Source organism: Triplophysa rosa, linkage group LG13, assembly GCF_024868665.1.
Source record: "Triplophysa rosa linkage group LG13, Trosa_1v2, whole genome shotgun sequence".
Taxonomy (NCBI): domain Eukaryota; kingdom Metazoa; phylum Chordata; class Actinopteri; order Cypriniformes; family Nemacheilidae; genus Triplophysa; species Triplophysa rosa.
In genome coordinates, this window is record NC_079902.1 from 23,969,775 (window position 1) to 23,987,515 (window position 17,741).

General features: G+C 42.2%; 1 protein-coding gene across 1 annotated transcript; it reads left to right on the plus strand.

The window, feature by feature from the left end:
- Window positions 1-6,607: 6,607 nt before the first annotated feature.
- On the plus strand, window positions 6,608-17,633 carry guf1 (GTP binding elongation factor GUF1). Its single transcript, XM_057349787.1, has 17 exons — window positions 6,608-6,987; window positions 7,371-7,482; window positions 7,672-7,820; window positions 7,938-8,018; window positions 8,486-8,563; window positions 8,776-8,859; window positions 8,969-9,033; window positions 10,372-10,575; window positions 10,769-10,908; window positions 11,438-11,561; window positions 14,228-14,360; window positions 15,030-15,173; window positions 15,254-15,387; window positions 15,499-15,600; window positions 17,075-17,194; window positions 17,270-17,306; window positions 17,393-17,633. Exons 1-17 carry the CDS (start codon window positions 6,838-6,840, stop codon window positions 17,519-17,521), a joined length of 1,986 nt encoding a protein of 661 aa, XP_057205770.1. The 5' UTR covers window positions 6,608-6,837; the 3' UTR covers window positions 17,522-17,633.
- The last annotated feature ends 108 nt before the right edge of the window (window positions 17,634-17,741 follow it).

The following is a 17,741-nucleotide window of genomic DNA, read 5'->3' on the forward strand; positions in this document are numbered from 1 at the left end:
TCATCAGCAAGGCTCAACATCGAACGACTGACCAACACACTACACACTTTAATAAATCAACAATCAGGAGAAATTGAGACAGAGGAACATTGTAATAAATATACCTCTCTAAGAGATTCACTGTACGGTCAAATCACTTCATGACAATGACAAGTTTCAAATCCTTCTTGCCTCTTTAGTAGCACGTTATATATATAAATGCCACAAACATCCGCACTAACATCAGTTTATTTGTATATTTATTTATGCTTTCTATGTGTAGTTTGTTTTAAGAGAGAGAGAGAGTGAGAGAGCGAGAGCATGTGTCTTTGAGCGTGCATGTGTCATGTGTGATGTTTGTGTGTTGTGTTGTGTCGTGCATGCTTTGGTTCAGTGGTGTGCGCTCTGTTACTCTCATTACTCATGCTGTGGAATGCTGTAAAGGTAATTGGGAGTAAGAGCAGGAAAGAGAAAAGCCTCTTTAAAGCGTCGAGCACCTTTTTTAAATTGACTGATTTGATTGCAAATTCAATTTGACAAAGTCCTCTCTGTCTGCCTGTTGTGTAATTGCCCCGGGGACGGAGTAGCGGCAGAAATAAAGCATACCTTTAGCTTTTCTATCTCAACTGAATGAGGAAAAGATGCACACTGGAAGAAAACACTCTCACGCTGAAGAAAAGTGCAGTCCATCAACTCCAGCAGATTCACAATATGAACGTTTTTAGGTAATTAGTTGGCAAAGGATGTGCAAGCGTTGCTTGTTTAGCATTGCAAATGAATTTATGTTTACAATCACACTCCTGCCAGATGCATTTTTACTCAAGTGATTTACAAAACAGAGCAAACGGTCAGCTTAAGACTATTACATCGAGGACACATCCCCCAACAACATGTTATTACTCAGATGTTGCTCTTTCATAGCTCGGGAGATTTGATGAAGTTTTCAGTTTTATGTAAGTCTTCGTCTGAGATGTTTCTCCTAAAATTGGTCAGGAGAAATGAAAAAGAGAATCAGATGAGAGTGCAATATGCACGCGTTGCTTCCGGGTTTCACGGGAAGAACCCGTGGCAGTTTCCGGTTGGGGAGACTTAAAGGGGTCACATGGCACGAACACGTGTTGTTCTGTGTTCTGTTATTGTTCGGTGTGTTATAAGTTGCTCATGCTTGTATTAGACGTGTAAAATTGCAGAAATGAAAGTGTGGGAACAAAAGATTCTTTCTATGTAAAAGCGAATGCTCACCCAGGCCTGCCTGAAACGCCTCGTGTAGCCACACCCCCACAAATCTACTTCAGTTGGTGGTGACTATGACTGCCCAAATTTACCGTATTTCAATGTTATAACAAAATGTAAACTTATGAAAGTATCACTTCAAATACGGTAGAACAGCATTCTTCATGTGTTTCCAAAACATGGAAACACGTGAAGAGTCTGGAGTGTAAATGAATGTAGATTGTAGAGGTCAAATAATCTGGATTTGAGAAAATGTGATGAGAAATGTTTGAGTTCATATGAAGAGTTTGGTTCCCAAAATCATTTTTTTTTTACTGTGCATTCCATTTAATATCACTCAAACTTCAGTTGGTTTGTTTTGATTTGTTTTTGATTTAAGCCATAATAACTAAACACTAAAGACTTGTACACACCTGGACGATAATCGCACGCGTTTATCGCCATGGTTTTTCAGCAGTCATACCCAAACGATTTTCACTGGCGATGAGCCGAGTGAACGTGCAAATTCACTCCCTGACGTAGATGGCGCTTAATGAAAAACAGAAACACCCCGGTACACAAGGTGGCGCTGCGCAACTTTATGCTTCTGACACTCGCTTGTTCCTCTTGCTTCTTCTTCGTCGATGTGTGCTCGGCAAGATCGTTTTGTGCTTGAGCGCCACTAAGTCGTGTTTTATTGTAACTTCAGCAGCTCCAGACACATGAACAAAAGCGCCAATCTCATTAGTCGGCCAGTTTTTAATGCGGCGCGTCAAACCAAAAAAACGAGCCCGAGTCGTTAAAAAATGACGCTTTTACGCTTGGCGTTTTGCGCGTCGATGCGCGGATGAGCTAAAATGTCACCCGCTTTGTACTATTGCATATTGTAATTTACCCTATTGATGAATAGAAAATTAAAAAATGTCACCCGCATCCGCTGCTTCAAATAAATGATCCACCTGCCACCCGCCTGCACGTATAATTTTCTCTGATATACAGTAGATATCCGCACCAGATCGTCACTTTAATTACTCTAATTCTTTGTTTTAAGCATGATGTTATCAGATTCAGTGACGTTAGAACTAATCTGCCAATCTCTGATAGTAAAAATAATACGCTGATCGTAAAATGCTTTTAAATGAACATTTATTTATAAAACAAAAGTTTGTCTTTGGCCAGATTAGCCTACATTTTCTTAATAAGATAAACACAGGCTTTACTCCCTTCAGACTTTGAATATCGCCGTTTCTGTCACTGCAACACGCAACACACACGAATGACTGGATAACGGTACATTTTCTAGCACTGTCTATGTCTGCAAATGCTTAAATCTAATCTTTCGATTTAGCACACACATGATGTGTACCAGTCGTGTGGCTTTCATGTACATACAGTGCCTCACAGTCGTTGCATATTACATACCACTTGATTCATCCTCGTTAACCACTTCGCTGAAACGCTCCCACACGGTACTTTTCTTTCCTTTCTTTTTAAAATTTCTCTCGAATCTGTTTCGCCTCATTTCTGCTTTAAGAAATGGACCCCCTCTACCGCCGCATCACGCGTATTTCTTTTAAATGAGTGCAAATTAGCGTCTTCCTGATGAAAAATGCATTTAAAACACAATCGTATTTTTAGAGAAATTTAGTTAATATTTGTATATGATCTCATCCACCCGCGACCCACCCTCAATTAATCAGAATGTTTTTTTATATTACCCGACCCGCGGATCATCCGCAGCGCCCGTGGATTTAACCGCCATCCGCGCATCACTTGTGTGCACACTCACATTAGCGCCCTTTGTTTAGTCACGAGAGGTTGAACGTCGACGATAAACGCGCGCGATCATGGTTCCGGTGTGGACAAGCCATAACACAATAAAACACAATAAAAACATGATAACATAATACAAAACATGCTCTTTAGTTATCTCATTTTGGAACCAACTCTTCATATTGAGATCTTCAATAATATTGACTTTTGATGGCAGACTTGACAACAAAGTCTCAAACTGAGCTCAGATTTGTCATTTCTTTTGAGATTTCAGCTACTTTTAGAAATATCTGAGATGCAGATGAGACATAAGCGGCTCTCTGCTGTATTATATGTCCAGTAGAAGTCTTTGAAACTGTGATTTTTTTAGATGTGATTAATTGGGCGGCGGGGTTCAGAAGAGCCGTGTCTTGCAGGTTTGCCAGAACACAAGTGTTTAGTAAGAGGACTGGATCTCAAGCAGTGCCAGTGTAGCCCTCTCAGAAACATCATGTTAAACCCCCCGTGGCAAACGTCTGGCCAGCACATTTACTGTAAACACACTTCCTGCAGCGTAGAAGCATATTCTACAGTTCATTTCTACAAGACTGGATGTGTTCACAGATCAGTGATTCATACACATGATGTTCCTCATGATTCAGAGCTTCTGCGGTTGATTTGACCGTTGATGTCAGAATAAATACTTATAGCGCTGTATCCTGTAATGCACATTATTGACACTAAATACTGCTACAGGTGTACGTATAGAAATGTTGCCAGTGTTGAAAAAAGGTCAAATGAACTCTCACGGTGTGTATACAATATACTACACACTTTGGGAGTATGGATTATACTGTATATACACTGCGAGTGTTAATCTGACCTTTTTTAACACTGGCGATTCTACTGTGTACAGTACACAGGACCTATAAAAACGACAACAGATTCTTTTTTATTGTGTATGATAAATTATTTGTACAAATGTAAATTAACTTTTGTTCTTCTGTATTGTTTATTCTTATATTATTATTTTATTTTCCATGTGTAGTTTATTGGTAGTTGCCCCTGAACCCTCTCCTAATGTGGAGAAAAAACAAATTAAGAATACAATTATACGTATTAAAAAGTAAAGATCAGCTGAATTTGATCCTTACAAATGTAATTATTGAGGTTAACCGTATTTCTACTCTTTAAACTGCATTTTGGCCTCTGTGTCATAATGTGACGATAAAATAAAAATGGAAAACATCCGATAGAAATCTGTCAAATGAATCTGTACCGAACAACAGCAAAGCCCTCATCGTCACATAGAATATAAAATCTCTCCCATCCATCCAGCATCTCCTTCGTTCAGGAGACCTTCGGTCAGAACTGTCAGAATATCTTTCTCTCCACAATTATTCTCCACTGCTACATGCTCACTTTTCCTCTTTAACCTTTATGTGAAGCGGCCGGAGAGAAAACCTGGAGCTGGTCTGAATTCAGAAGCAGATCCAGTGAAATTAAAGCGAGGAGCTGATTTCAAACGAGGCATCCGGTGAAATAACAGTACGTGTGTTTAGACCTTCTTCTCTTCACAATGACTTGCACTTCTCTGTGAAACCGACATTGTACAAGGCCTTTATTATAATCTGAAAACATCTCATGCATGAGTCATTTCTGCATCACATACGGCAGATTATCACGCCATCTCTCATGGTCATCTCATCTGACATTCTGGAAACCCCTTAAATATTTGTAAAGTAACTTCAAATCAATCATGTATTTATTTGAGGTGCATTCTAAAAACATCGGTTCCTGAAAGGTTCTTTGTCCAGCTGTTTGGTTCCATAAAGAACCTTTCACGTCAGCAAGTTTAAATCGTGTAAAGCAGATTTCGTAGCCAGTGCTTCACATAGAAACAATTGATGGGGAAAAGAAAAGCCAGCAGGGAGAGACGGTCAAATGCATTCACTTCCATGATGTGAAGTGAAGAATAAAGTGGAGAAAGGTAGAGACTGTAAAGAGTCAAACATGGTTGTTTTAACTGAAAGGTTTTTGGGGAACCAGCATTGAAGCCTTCAGCGGGTTTGTTTTCAGGAGTCATGTAGACGAAGAGCTCAAATGACGTGTGATCTTGAAATACTTCTCTCCGCAGAAGCGAGTGATTCCAGTGAGAAATGAAGAAACGCTGGACCGGACGTGGGTGGCAGGATCACACCGAGGAGATGGCGTGGGTCTGTGGTTTATTCCAGGATCTGATCAGCGGAGGAACATGATTTTAATGAGCGACGCTTTAATGTCTGCCATTATAGACGGGCTAGGTATTGAACTTGATTCATCCACGGCTATTACAGGGCTGAAACCTGCAGCGTGTGAGAGGTCAACAGGGATGAAGAAACATCTGCTTGTGCTAATGATGCTGACAGAACTGTGTGTTTCATCTCTCTCGGTTTGCCTTGCATGTGAATGTGACGGGTTGATCAATCTTACTGATGAATATAGAGCTCATGCAGAAAATAAAAAGGCACTTATGTGGGGCTGTTTCTCTGCACTTTGATGAATGTGCTGACGTTTAGATCTGAAATGCAGATTTACAGTATGTATTCCTCTCTAACACCCGTGCTAAATAACAATAGAAATGCTACTGGATTTATTTGTTATAATGGGAATTGTTTTGGTTTTGATAGAAATAGTCTCACATTGGGTTCTGTTGGTGGGATGTTATCTGGCAAATGGGAACCAACGGGACACCATTAAATCCTGAATAAGACCCAAGACACACTACATAAAGACATTTCGTGCTGGTTTTAATGGTAAACAGTTGATGGTTCTGGTAATTGTATGTCATGCAAATCTAGAATTTCTATTGTTTTTTTCTATTGTTTTTTATTGGGTTATACAGGAACACTCAAAAACATACTCGATGAAGAATTCTTACATGCACAAAAAACACTGCATTATTCATTCATTTTCACATAAACACTTGAAATTGCAGTTTTTTATAACCGTGCCCACAGCTTTTCATTAGTAATATTACTGCTCTTCCATAAATATCCTTCTAAAAGCATCTGATGTGCCAGCTGAAATAAAATACGCCAGTACAGAGAAGATAAATATAAACCAGCATCAGCCATCAAAACCAGGACAGCATCTCTCATTTGATTCTTATTGAAGCCCTATTCAGAGTCCTGCTCGCTGTGAGTGGGCTTTTATGTTGCCATGGCAATGATTTTCTTCCTACTCACCACTGACTGCTTGTCAACTGTATTCAGTATGACACCGTGTGGGCAACACGGGCTACTACATAGAATAGAACAGAACAGAATAGAACAAGAGAAGATCATTATTTATAGATTTTTTAAATATTTCTATTCGGTAAAAGGTTTGACATTTATTTTAAAAGAAAAATAAGCCAAGAACATTTTAGAAGAATAAGTGAGCATTGCATTAGGAACTCAAAGGGGTTCGATCCCCATGCAACACATAAAAATATAAATGTACTGTAATTCACTTTAAATAAAGCGATCGCCAAATGCATACATGTAGATGCTTTTTTTATTTGAAATTCTATAAAGTCTAATGCGATAAAAAAAAATACATTACCAAATGTTACGTTTTTGCCTTTTGAAATGAACGCAACCTGATTTGAGTAGAGCTTTAAACCCCATTTCCCAGAACCGCAAGCGTGGCGCGGCCGGATGATGACGTCACGTCCAACATGGCGGCCCGCAGCGGCTGTCGCACTGAACTGCTGCACAACCTCAAATATCAAAGCTTTTTAACTGACAGTTTGCGTCTTTTCAAACAATGATTGAATGAGTATATATTTATAAACGGAAGTGATGTTCATGATGAGATTTCAAGGCATAAATATTGTTTGTTCAGGAGTGACATGTTTGTAAAGTCATGTAGATGATGCATGTGTCTCTGTTTAGATGTCACGGGCTCTTTCTGCCCTTTATCAAACACTCTCCTTATATTAACATATCTCACATGAACAGAAGATGTGTGATCAGACACCGATGGATGAGAAGAGACTTCAGCACTAAAGCATCTCAACAGGTACATTATATTCATCTTAATACAAAACTACATGATCAGGTGTGTCAGTTCAGTTAGCAATAAGCTTCCACTGTACAAATCAAAGAAGAAAATAAACAACTTGAATGAGATTCCATGTTTAATGTACATGTTTATGTATACAGTATATTTTACTGTAGTAAGTTACAGCACTGGCATTAAAAATCCAACAATCCTGTAAGATGACTTCTTTCAACAGGTCTGCTTTGTGTACGTTTATATATGTGAAATAAGTAGCGCTGCGAGGCTGAACATCTCGTTCTTTTTTATGTCTCCACACATAGCAGATTGACAATAACGCTCACTTGAACTTCACTCTGAATTTGGGGGTTCTGAGTGTGTTTTTAAAATGTTTGCTTTTACAGGACAGTCTCGACATGTCAAAGTTTCCGGTGGAGAGGATTAGAAACTTCAGCATTATCGCTCATATCGATCATGGCAAAAGCACTTTAGCAGACAGACTGTTGGAGATGACAGGTGGGCTGTCAAAAACACACGGACACATCTTGATATGCAAACTGGACTCATTTATACTACACACTGCACCGTGTGGTGTGTAAAGTATGTTTCTGGCCTTAAATGAGGGCTCTTGCAGATCTCTGTGAGCGTTTTGAAGACATGAATTGTTTATTCTGATGATAAAATCTGTGTCTACGTTGTGTTTAGGTGCCATCGCAAAGACGGCAAATAACAAGCAGGTGTTGGATAAGCTTCAGGTGGAGAGAGAGAGAGGGATTACAGTTAAAGCCCAGACCGCATCTCTCTTTTATCAACACGAGGGACAGACGTACCTGCTCAATCTGATCGACACACCCGTCAGTACACTTACACATCTCTTACACTCTACAATACTTTTCAGACAAAGACCTTTTGTCTGAAGTAGACATAATAAACCTGTTTGTTTCACTGAGATGTGTGATTTTTGCTTTTAGGGTCACGTTGACTTCAGTTATGAGGTGTCACGCTCTATTTCCGCTTGCCAAGGAGTTCTGCTTATTGTAGATGCAAATCAGGTAAAATCAACAAGATAAAACTGATCCATAACAGCCTGTTTCTAAAAACCTTAAAGGAATAGTTCCCCCTAAAAATCATTTATTCTCTCTCATGTAGCTGTACACCTGTATGTGTGAGTCTGTCTTCAGTGAAACACAAAAGAAGATATTTTGAGAAATGTCTCAGTGGTTTTGTGTTCAGACAATGAAAGTCAATGGAGTTCAGTGTTGTTTGGTCATCGACATTCTTCAAAATATCTTCTTCTGTGTTCTGCTGCTGCAGAATAGATTTTTTGGGTGAACTTTCCCTTCATCATTGACTAATTGTTTTAAAAACTTTATGTTGATGTGGTATTCGCTGTTTGTGATTTTAAGCAGTCGCAGTAGTAAATGTTCTTAACTCTGGGATTTACTAGCGCAGAAACTAAAAATCATATTCACAGTAATCATCTTGGCGTTCTTAAAAACCTCATTTTGTTCATTCAAAGGGGATTCAAGCACAAACAGTTGCTAATTTCTACCTGGCGTTTGAGGCTCAACTAACAATCATCCCTGTGATAAACAAGGTAGACGTTACAATGACCTGGGCTGGGTCTCCTGAAACCTTCTTAACGCTACGTCATTCTTAAGCTATACCTTTAGAGTGGTAGCGATATATTCTTAAGAACGACGTAGTGATACGAAGGTTTCGGGAAACCCAGCCCTGATCTTTTCAATCCCATCAAAGTCCATTCTCATGCTGTTTACAATTCTAATGTTGTTGTTTTTTTGCCATCAGATTGATTTGAAAAATGCAGATCCGGAGAGAGTGGAAAAACAGATCGAAAAGGTCTTTGACATCCCTAAAGAAGAGTGTATCAGGGTGAGCTTCAGACTTCTTAAAACCATCCCTTTTTATTTCTCAGATGTTTGTCATCGTTCTCACTCTCTCTTTGTCTTTATATTGTGTTCTGTGATCGTGGTGGCTGTAGATTTCTGCCAAACTGGGCACAAATGTGGATCAGGTTCTTCAGGAGGTGGTGAAACGGATTCCTCCGTGAGTATGCCAGTCATCAGCACATTACTGTGACTTTACAGGTTTGATTTCACCATCTTTACAAACATCATTGTCTGGCAAAAGAAACAGAATCACTGCTGAAAAACAATAGAAATTCTACTGGTTTCCAGTACAAATACCATTATGAACAGCTGTAGTGTGTTTTGGGTCTTATTCCAGTAGGATGCACTGGTGTTCTATTAGTTGAGTTATCAGACCCTCAGACTCTGTTTAGGGGTTAATATAGAGTTTAACTCCTATTATAGACATTAAATCTCTATTGGTTTCAGTTGTTTAGTTCAGCAGGGCTGACACCCGTTTCATCTTTCTGACGAGACAATGACAGCCCAGTGAATCATAACCTATACTTCACTGCAAGAAAATCCATTTCTTTTCTTCTTGTTTTCAAGTAATTCTTCAGTCTTGAGAAGCAAAATGACCCGTTATTGAGTCTTGTCTTTTATGTTTAAAACATGACAATATGTCTGCCACCGACCAAAGGAAAACAAACCCGAATTACATACTTAATGAAAAGCTAAACCTAATTTAAGTGTATTTGTTCAGTCATTGGCAGAATTCTTTTCTAGTTTTAAACATAAACTCATTTTAAGACTTAATATCTCGTATGTTTATTTGAGATTTTGTAGACATTTTTACTGGAAAACAAGAGAAACATCTTGTTTACAATGTTGTTCACGCATCAGAGGGTTTTCTGCTTTATTGTCAGTAGAGGGCGCTGTGCCCCCATCATCATCATCTCTGAGCCGCGAGTCCACCTTTCTAGATGATTAGAATATTAAATAAGACCAATTCAATTAGTCAAATGGCAAGTTGAATATTTTATTTTTCTATTTATTGAATTATAATCACATTTACACATGTAAAGATTAAATGACTGCAGTCACATTACACTGTTGAGTCTGTGGACTTCTCTCAGTCTGGCTTTTATCTTCCCAGTCCATAGACTCCTCCTCCTCCGAAACGTCGGCTTTACAGTTCATAGACTCCGCCTCTTGTCCAACGTCATCCCTGCAGTCCATAGACTCCTCCTTTCTCTCAGCCTGGTCCTGCAGGCTCGTATCCTCGCTGACGCTGTCATTTCTCAGCCTGTGTGTGTGTGAATCGATGGGCTGTTGTTTCGGGTTGTGTTTGTCCCGCCCTGTTTTACGACATCCCCATCACGTGACGTCACACTGCACACGTACTGTGTAACTTCAGTCAGTGTGTTGTTTGCTCCTGTGCGGCGATGATTTCAGACGTCTTGTTTATTCTCTGGGTATTTTGGATGTAAATGAACTTGTTGTAGTAGTGAGGATCAGTGATTGTGGTGTCATTCAGGCCGTCAGCAGGAGTGGATGAAGCCTTTAAAGCCCTCGTCTTCGATTCCACATTCGATCATTACAGAGGAGTCGTGGCCAGCGTGGCTCTGTTTGGTGGACGTGTGTCCAGAGGGGACAAGATCGTCTCCGCTCACTTGGGAAAAACATATGAGGTCAATGAGCTGGGCGTCCTGAGACCCGATGAACACCCGACAGAAACCCTGTGAGCATCTCACTTACTGTAAAATCTTCTCAGTATTACAGGTGTTTACAGACCCAACACATAAAAGCACTTTACAGCTTCTTTCCTTGTAGACAATGAACATAAACACCATTTCTATTCTTTAACCCACTGCACATTGACCTAACCTTTCACCTGTCAGCTGATTTAACCTTTGACCTCTCTCTGGCCTCAGGTACGCCGGTCAGGTGGGTTACGTGATCGCAGGGATGAAGGAGGTGAAAGAGGCTCAGATTGGAGACACACTTTACCTTCAGAAACAACCTGTGGAGGCGCTGCCGGGTTTCAAACCAGCTAAAGCCATGGTGTTCGCAGGTGCGTGTGTGCGTGCGTGCGCCTGTCTGTGTCTGTGTGTGTGTGTGTGCGTGTGCGTGCGTGCGTGCGTGCGTGCATGTGTGTGCGTGTCTGTTCGTGTTTGCTGTCTCATGCTGAGCTGCAATCCTAAAGCTGGAGTGTCTCAGACAATAACTCTCTGATAGAGATGTCTATAACAGATTGTTTCCTTTGGAAAGGGAGATTCACGTTGTGATAGTTTTGGTCGCTGGCAAACACAGATCTCTCATGACACGCACACAAGTATTGAGACATATACAGTAAAGACACATTTTCCATTGAGTACCAGTTAAAAAAGAGGAAACGTTTATTATCAAGGTCTATTGTTTCTTGTTTTAAACGTCACACAATTCCGTCAGACTATTCTAAAACTGAGATGCAGCTGCTTTTGCTTTTGAAGTAAATATAGTTGTTTTTATAGATGTGCGGATAGATTCTGCTGAGTGAGATATGATTTGTTGGCAGTGTAGTCTGTGATGTAGAGCTGAAATTGTGTTGTTGTTTTTTTCAGGCATGTATCCTGTGGACCAATCAGAATACAGCGGCCTGCACAGCGCGGTGGAGAAACTGACGCTCAATGACTCCAGTGTGAGTGTACAGAGAGACAGCAGCCTAGCACTCGGAGCCGGCTGGAGGTACAAACGCGCACACACACACACACATGCACACATTCGCACGCACGCACACTCACTCCACATCACTCACACACGCCACGCACACGACAACAACAACACACAGAAATAAATAACTGCACAACACACCAACACACACCACCACGCACGCAACGCACACATCACAACGCATCGACACAACACATACCAACCAAACAAGCACGCGACACCCCTCAGCACAAAACCTACCACGCCCGCCAAACTCAAACGCAACAAGCACGAACCACACCTGTCGCCACACACTCAACGGACACGCAACCCACTCCCACGAACACACTACAAACGCCCACCAAAACCGCAACACTCACTCCGCAACAACAGCATCCCGCATGCACACTCAACACCTAACACACAGCACAATGCACACCCAACTACACGCACCACCACGCCAACATCACGCACCACGCACAAACACGACACGCTCACGACGCACACCACTAAACACACTCACTCACGCACACCAACGAACACAGCGCACACAACGCAACACTCACAAGCGAACACGCGACGCAAAACACTCACGCAAACGCCACGCACCATCACCTCACGCACACTACAGACGCAATAGCACGCTCAAACGCATCGCAAAGCGAACGACACACACCCAGCACACCTACACACAACGCAACAACTCACGCACAACCACATACACCAGCACAACCACAAAGCAACATCACACACGCACACCACAGCACACTAACGACGACACCCAGCACGACACCACGACGCACACTCACACTCACACGCACACTCACACGCACACTCACAAGCACACGCACACTCACACACACGCGCACACACTCACACGCACACACTCACACACTCGCACGCACACACACGCGCACACTCACACGCACACTCACTCACACGCACACACACACACACGCACAAGCACGCACGCACATGCACGCACGCACACATACACACGCACATACACACACACAAGCACACACGCGCGCACGCACACACATGCACGCACACACAAGCACGCACGCACACTCACTCCACGCAAACACTCACGCACGCTCCTCAACGCACCGCCACATCAACCGCCACGACTCACATCACGCTACACCGCACAGACACACGCTCAACTCCACTGCACGCACAAACTCACGCACGCAACACTACCAACCACCATCGCAACAACACACCTCGAACGCAAACTTACGCCAACCGCACAACGCAAACAACGCCTCACCTCACGCACACAAGACAGACACAACTTCAAACGCACAACACGAGCTACACGCTCACTCACTCCCTCCTCACTCACTCCTCCTCACTCACTCCTCCTCACTCACTCCTCCTCACTCACTCACTCACTCATTCTTCTCACTCCTCACTCACTCACTCACTCACTCACTCTCACTCACTCACTCACTCACTCCTCACTCATCCTCCCTCTCTCCTCACTCTCCCTCACTCACTCACTCACTCACTCACTCACTCACTCACTCACTCACTCACTCACTCACTCACTCACTCACTCACTCACTCACTCACTCACTCACTCACTCACTCACTCACTCACTCACTCACTCACTCACTCAACAGCACAACTCACCGCGCAACCACGCACACACACGCACGCACACGCACACGCACGCACGCACACACCGCACACGCACCACCCACGCACGCACACACACGCACGCACACCACACGCACGCACCACACACACACACACACACGCACGCACGCACGCACGCACGCCACCCACGCACGCACCCACACACGCGCACACATCACGCACGCACCACACACACACGCACGCCCACACAACACACCGCACACACACATGCACGCCGCACACACCACAACACACGCACACACGCACATCACACATGCACGCCACAACACACGCGACACACAGCACATAGCACGCACACACACACGCCACCACACGTCACACACGCACGACACACACACGCACACACACACACACACACACCACGCACGCACGGAAAGAGAGTAGAACTCGGTGGTCGCCGCACCATTAAAAAAGCACGCACGCACACTCAAACGCAACCAACTCACAACACGCACGCCACCACATCTACGCAACGCCGACCGCATCGCCGCTCACGCACGCTCACTCACGACAACGACAACGCTCACATACAGCACGCACGACAACGCACGCACTCACCACTCACGCACGCACACTCACTCACGCACGCACGCATGCACACTTACGCACACTCACGCACGCACACTCACTCACTCACTCACTCACACTCACGCGCGCGCACGCACGCACGCACACTCACTCACGCACACTCACTCACGCACGCACGCACACTTGCGCGCGCACGCTCGCTCACGCACGCTCACTCACGCACGCACGCACACACACACACAAATACATGCACACACACACACACTCATACACACACACAAATACATATACACACACAAATTAAGGTCCCCATGGGTAAAAAAGATTTTAAATCATACAGAATTATCTTTTTTGAAAATCTAAAAATGCAAAAAGTTTTCTGTGATGTTAGATTTAGGAGATAAAATATACAGTTTGTTACGCCTTTATCACATTATTACGCCTATGGAATGTTCCCACGGAGATAATAAACCAGACGTGTGTGTGTGCGTGCGTGTGTGCGTGTCAGGTTGGGGTTTCTGGGTCTTCTGCACATGGAGGTGTTTAACCAGCGGTTGGAGCAGGAGTACAACGCCTCTGTGATCATCACCGCTCCAACTGTCCCATACAAAGCTGTTTTATCATCTGCCAAACTCATAAAGGTAAAAACTCCCTCTCCGTTGATCTGTATTCTCATCTGAATATAGTTTGATGATCAGTGGTGTGTCTGGATCACTGCTGCTCTGATTGGCCGTTTCACCGGCTGGATGATAAAACATAGAAATACAACGACGAGTCTTTCACACAAACCAACATATCATGAGGTGGACTTCATTCACTGCTAAAAAAATCTTGCTCAGTATTTTTGTCTTGTTTTACAGTACAAATATCAAATCAAGATACATTTCTTTGAAAAATATATCCGAATGAAATCAGTTTATGAAAAATCTGTGAATTGGGTTAAAATAAATTTACTTAAAGGGAAAACAAGATCACATTCGGCAAATATTTCTTCTTCAAGCAAAAGGCTTTATATCTTTTGTCATTTTGCTTCTCAAATAGATGAATCTTGAAGAAAGAATGTTTAGGTATTTGTACTGGAAAACAAGACAAAAATACTACTGACATTTTTTTGGTGGTGTTGACATGCCGAGTTCTTGCATTTGTTGGTGGATCAACGTCAATGAGAATAATGAATGTTAGAAATGTTTGAATTGGTGTGAATTACAAAACAAGACACTAAAAATCGAGCAGAGCACATAAAAGTTTAACATGAACAGAGCGAGATCTTTCAGAAGAAATGGATTGTTCAGATTGAGCGTTTCACGTAGGAACACGGTACAGAGACGATCACCATCATCAACCCCGCTCAGTTCCCCGAGAGGTCACAGGTCATAGAGTTTTTGGAACCCATGGTGATGGGAACGATCATCGCTCCGGATGACTTCACCGGGAAGATCATGAGCCTGTGTCAGGTGACATTTACTGCACATCTTATCTTTCACATCGGCCTCTTTATTTCTCATGGTTTGACCCACAATGCACTTCTCCACAGAGCCGCAGGGGCGTCCAGAAGAACATGTTTTACATTGATGATCATCGGGTGATAATGAAGTACATCTTCCCTCTAAATGAGATCGTGGTGGACTTTTACGATCAGCTCAAGTCCATGTCATCAGGATACGCCAGGTGTTTAACAATACCGTGATGTCATCACCACCGGCCTATGCAGTGCCTTGTCAGTCAATAGGATACACTTTGCTTTTCTTTATAGTCACTAATTGAATATTTGTTCTCTAGTTTTGATTATGAAGATGCGGGTTATGAAACAGCTGAACTGATCAAGATTGACTTTCTGCTCAACGGACGGCCCGTGGAGGAACTCACCACGATTGTTCACAAGTAACGTTTGTATGATGTCTGAAAGTAGCACTCACATTTTGAGTGGGTCAAATAAAAAAATACAGTCTTGTATGACATTAAAAGATGAGCATAGAAAGATTTATAGTGGGATATATAAACCGATAATAATGTTAATTGTAAACGCACGCTGCCGTTTCACATTTTAAATGTCTGAGGCTAGTTGCACAAGATGGCGCCGGTGTGTTCGGGCGAGAAGTGATACAGCTACATACAGCATCATTTTGTCATGCTGACAACAGTTAATTGCAAATTTTTTAATATTGTTATGTTAGGTTTAGGGTTGGGGTAGCTAATGTAATTTATTGTCATTTTATGGCAAGATTTTGCATCACTTCCGGACGTAGCTGTATCCCTTCTAGCCACAACCCAGCTTTTGGGACGCCAGAGTCGGCAGACTAATTTCCGGTCGTATAACACTGTATGGGAAAAGGAGGATTTCTGGCTGGCAAATATGGTTGTTTTGTAGATAAAAAAGAAGAAAGTAATATATACGCGATATGACAGATTGTCTTTACATTGCGGAGCACTTTGTTAAAGTCCCAGTGAAATTAAATGTTTTCATGAAATATTGCAGCGTTTATTGTAAACAGTTGATCAATGTGGGTCTTTCTCTTTTTAAAAATTGTGGGGCCTCATAATCTTTAGGTAAAATCTGAAAATGCACTTCCGTCCTGTAATGACTATCCATTTTATGGCTGGAATACACTACAAGACTTTTAAAATCTGAACAGATTTTTTGTAAACTAGACATCACACACTTGCAGACTTTTTGAAAGTTTCAGATAGAAACACACTAACTGATCAAATCTGCAGACTGGCACAGACTTTCTGCAACAAGTCCAGACTGAAAATCTGAGCAAAAGTCTTGTAGTGTGTTGTAGCCTTTAGATGACGCATGCTAGACGGCTTGGGCGGAGCATCCGTTAACTCCTCCCCTTCCACTGTCAGTCTGCTGCCAGTTCGATTTCAAAATGCAACGGCTGTTTTTATACATCCAATCAAATCGCAGAGAAAGACGGAAGCCACGCCCACTATTTTTCTCTTTCATAATTCCGTTTCATTTGGAAATGCGTCAAAATACGGAAGTAAAAACGATCGCAACTTCCGGTTCACGGGGCAAAAACAACTCGAGTGTGTTATACGACCGGAAATTAGTCTGCAGACTCTGGCGTCAGATAAGCTCACCGGCGCCATCTTATGCAACTAGCCCATTGGAATGGATTTGTGCTTTAGTCTGTCGGTGTTTTATTATTCATCAGTTGCGAAAAAATTGCTATGAACGTGATCCCAAAAACATTGTTTTATTACAATGATGTGATTGTCTTAAATTTAGAATGATTTTGAACTTTATATAACTTGAACCTTAGTGTGAACATGCCTTAGCAGGTTTTTAAACTTAAAACAAAGCAAATGTTTGACATGAATTGAATCAAGAGCTGTGGTGTGTGTTCAGAGAGAGAGCGTACAGTGCTGGTAAAGCCATGTGTGAGCGGTTGAAGGAGTCTATTCCTCGACAGATGTTTGAGATCGCAATCCAGGCAGCCGTCGGCAGCAAAATCATCGCCCGAGAAACGTGAGTTAACTTCATTCAAATTACCCAGAAAACCCTTCAATCCTCTCATTCGTACTGTGTCTCTCTCATATACAGAATCAAAGCGTACAGAAAGAACGTTCTAGCAAAATGTGTGAGTATCAATGCTGTTTCTTTAACATTTCTGAAGATTTTTTGATGTTTGGTTTCTTACGGTTTGTTTTTGTGTATATGTTACAGTATGGAGGAGACATTACACGGAAAATGAAACTGTTAAAGAAGCAGGCCGAAGGAAAGAAAAAAATGCGCCGGATCGGAAACATCGACGTTCCCAAAGACGCTTTCATCAACGTTCTTAAACGGAAGTAGATCTGTCATAAAAGCCGTCTGAGGAGCTTGATTTGCAGAAACAAGACATGGACTAATATAACTAAGTGAATTGATTCTGAGTACTTGAAGCAGATTTAATTAATCTTGTGTTCTCCGAGAGAACATTCACAGACTGCAAGCTCAGTGTTTTCATTTCCGGCTGATGCTGAAGTGTTCCTCAGCATTTCTGAACCAAAAAAACTGTTTGAACCAAAAGCTT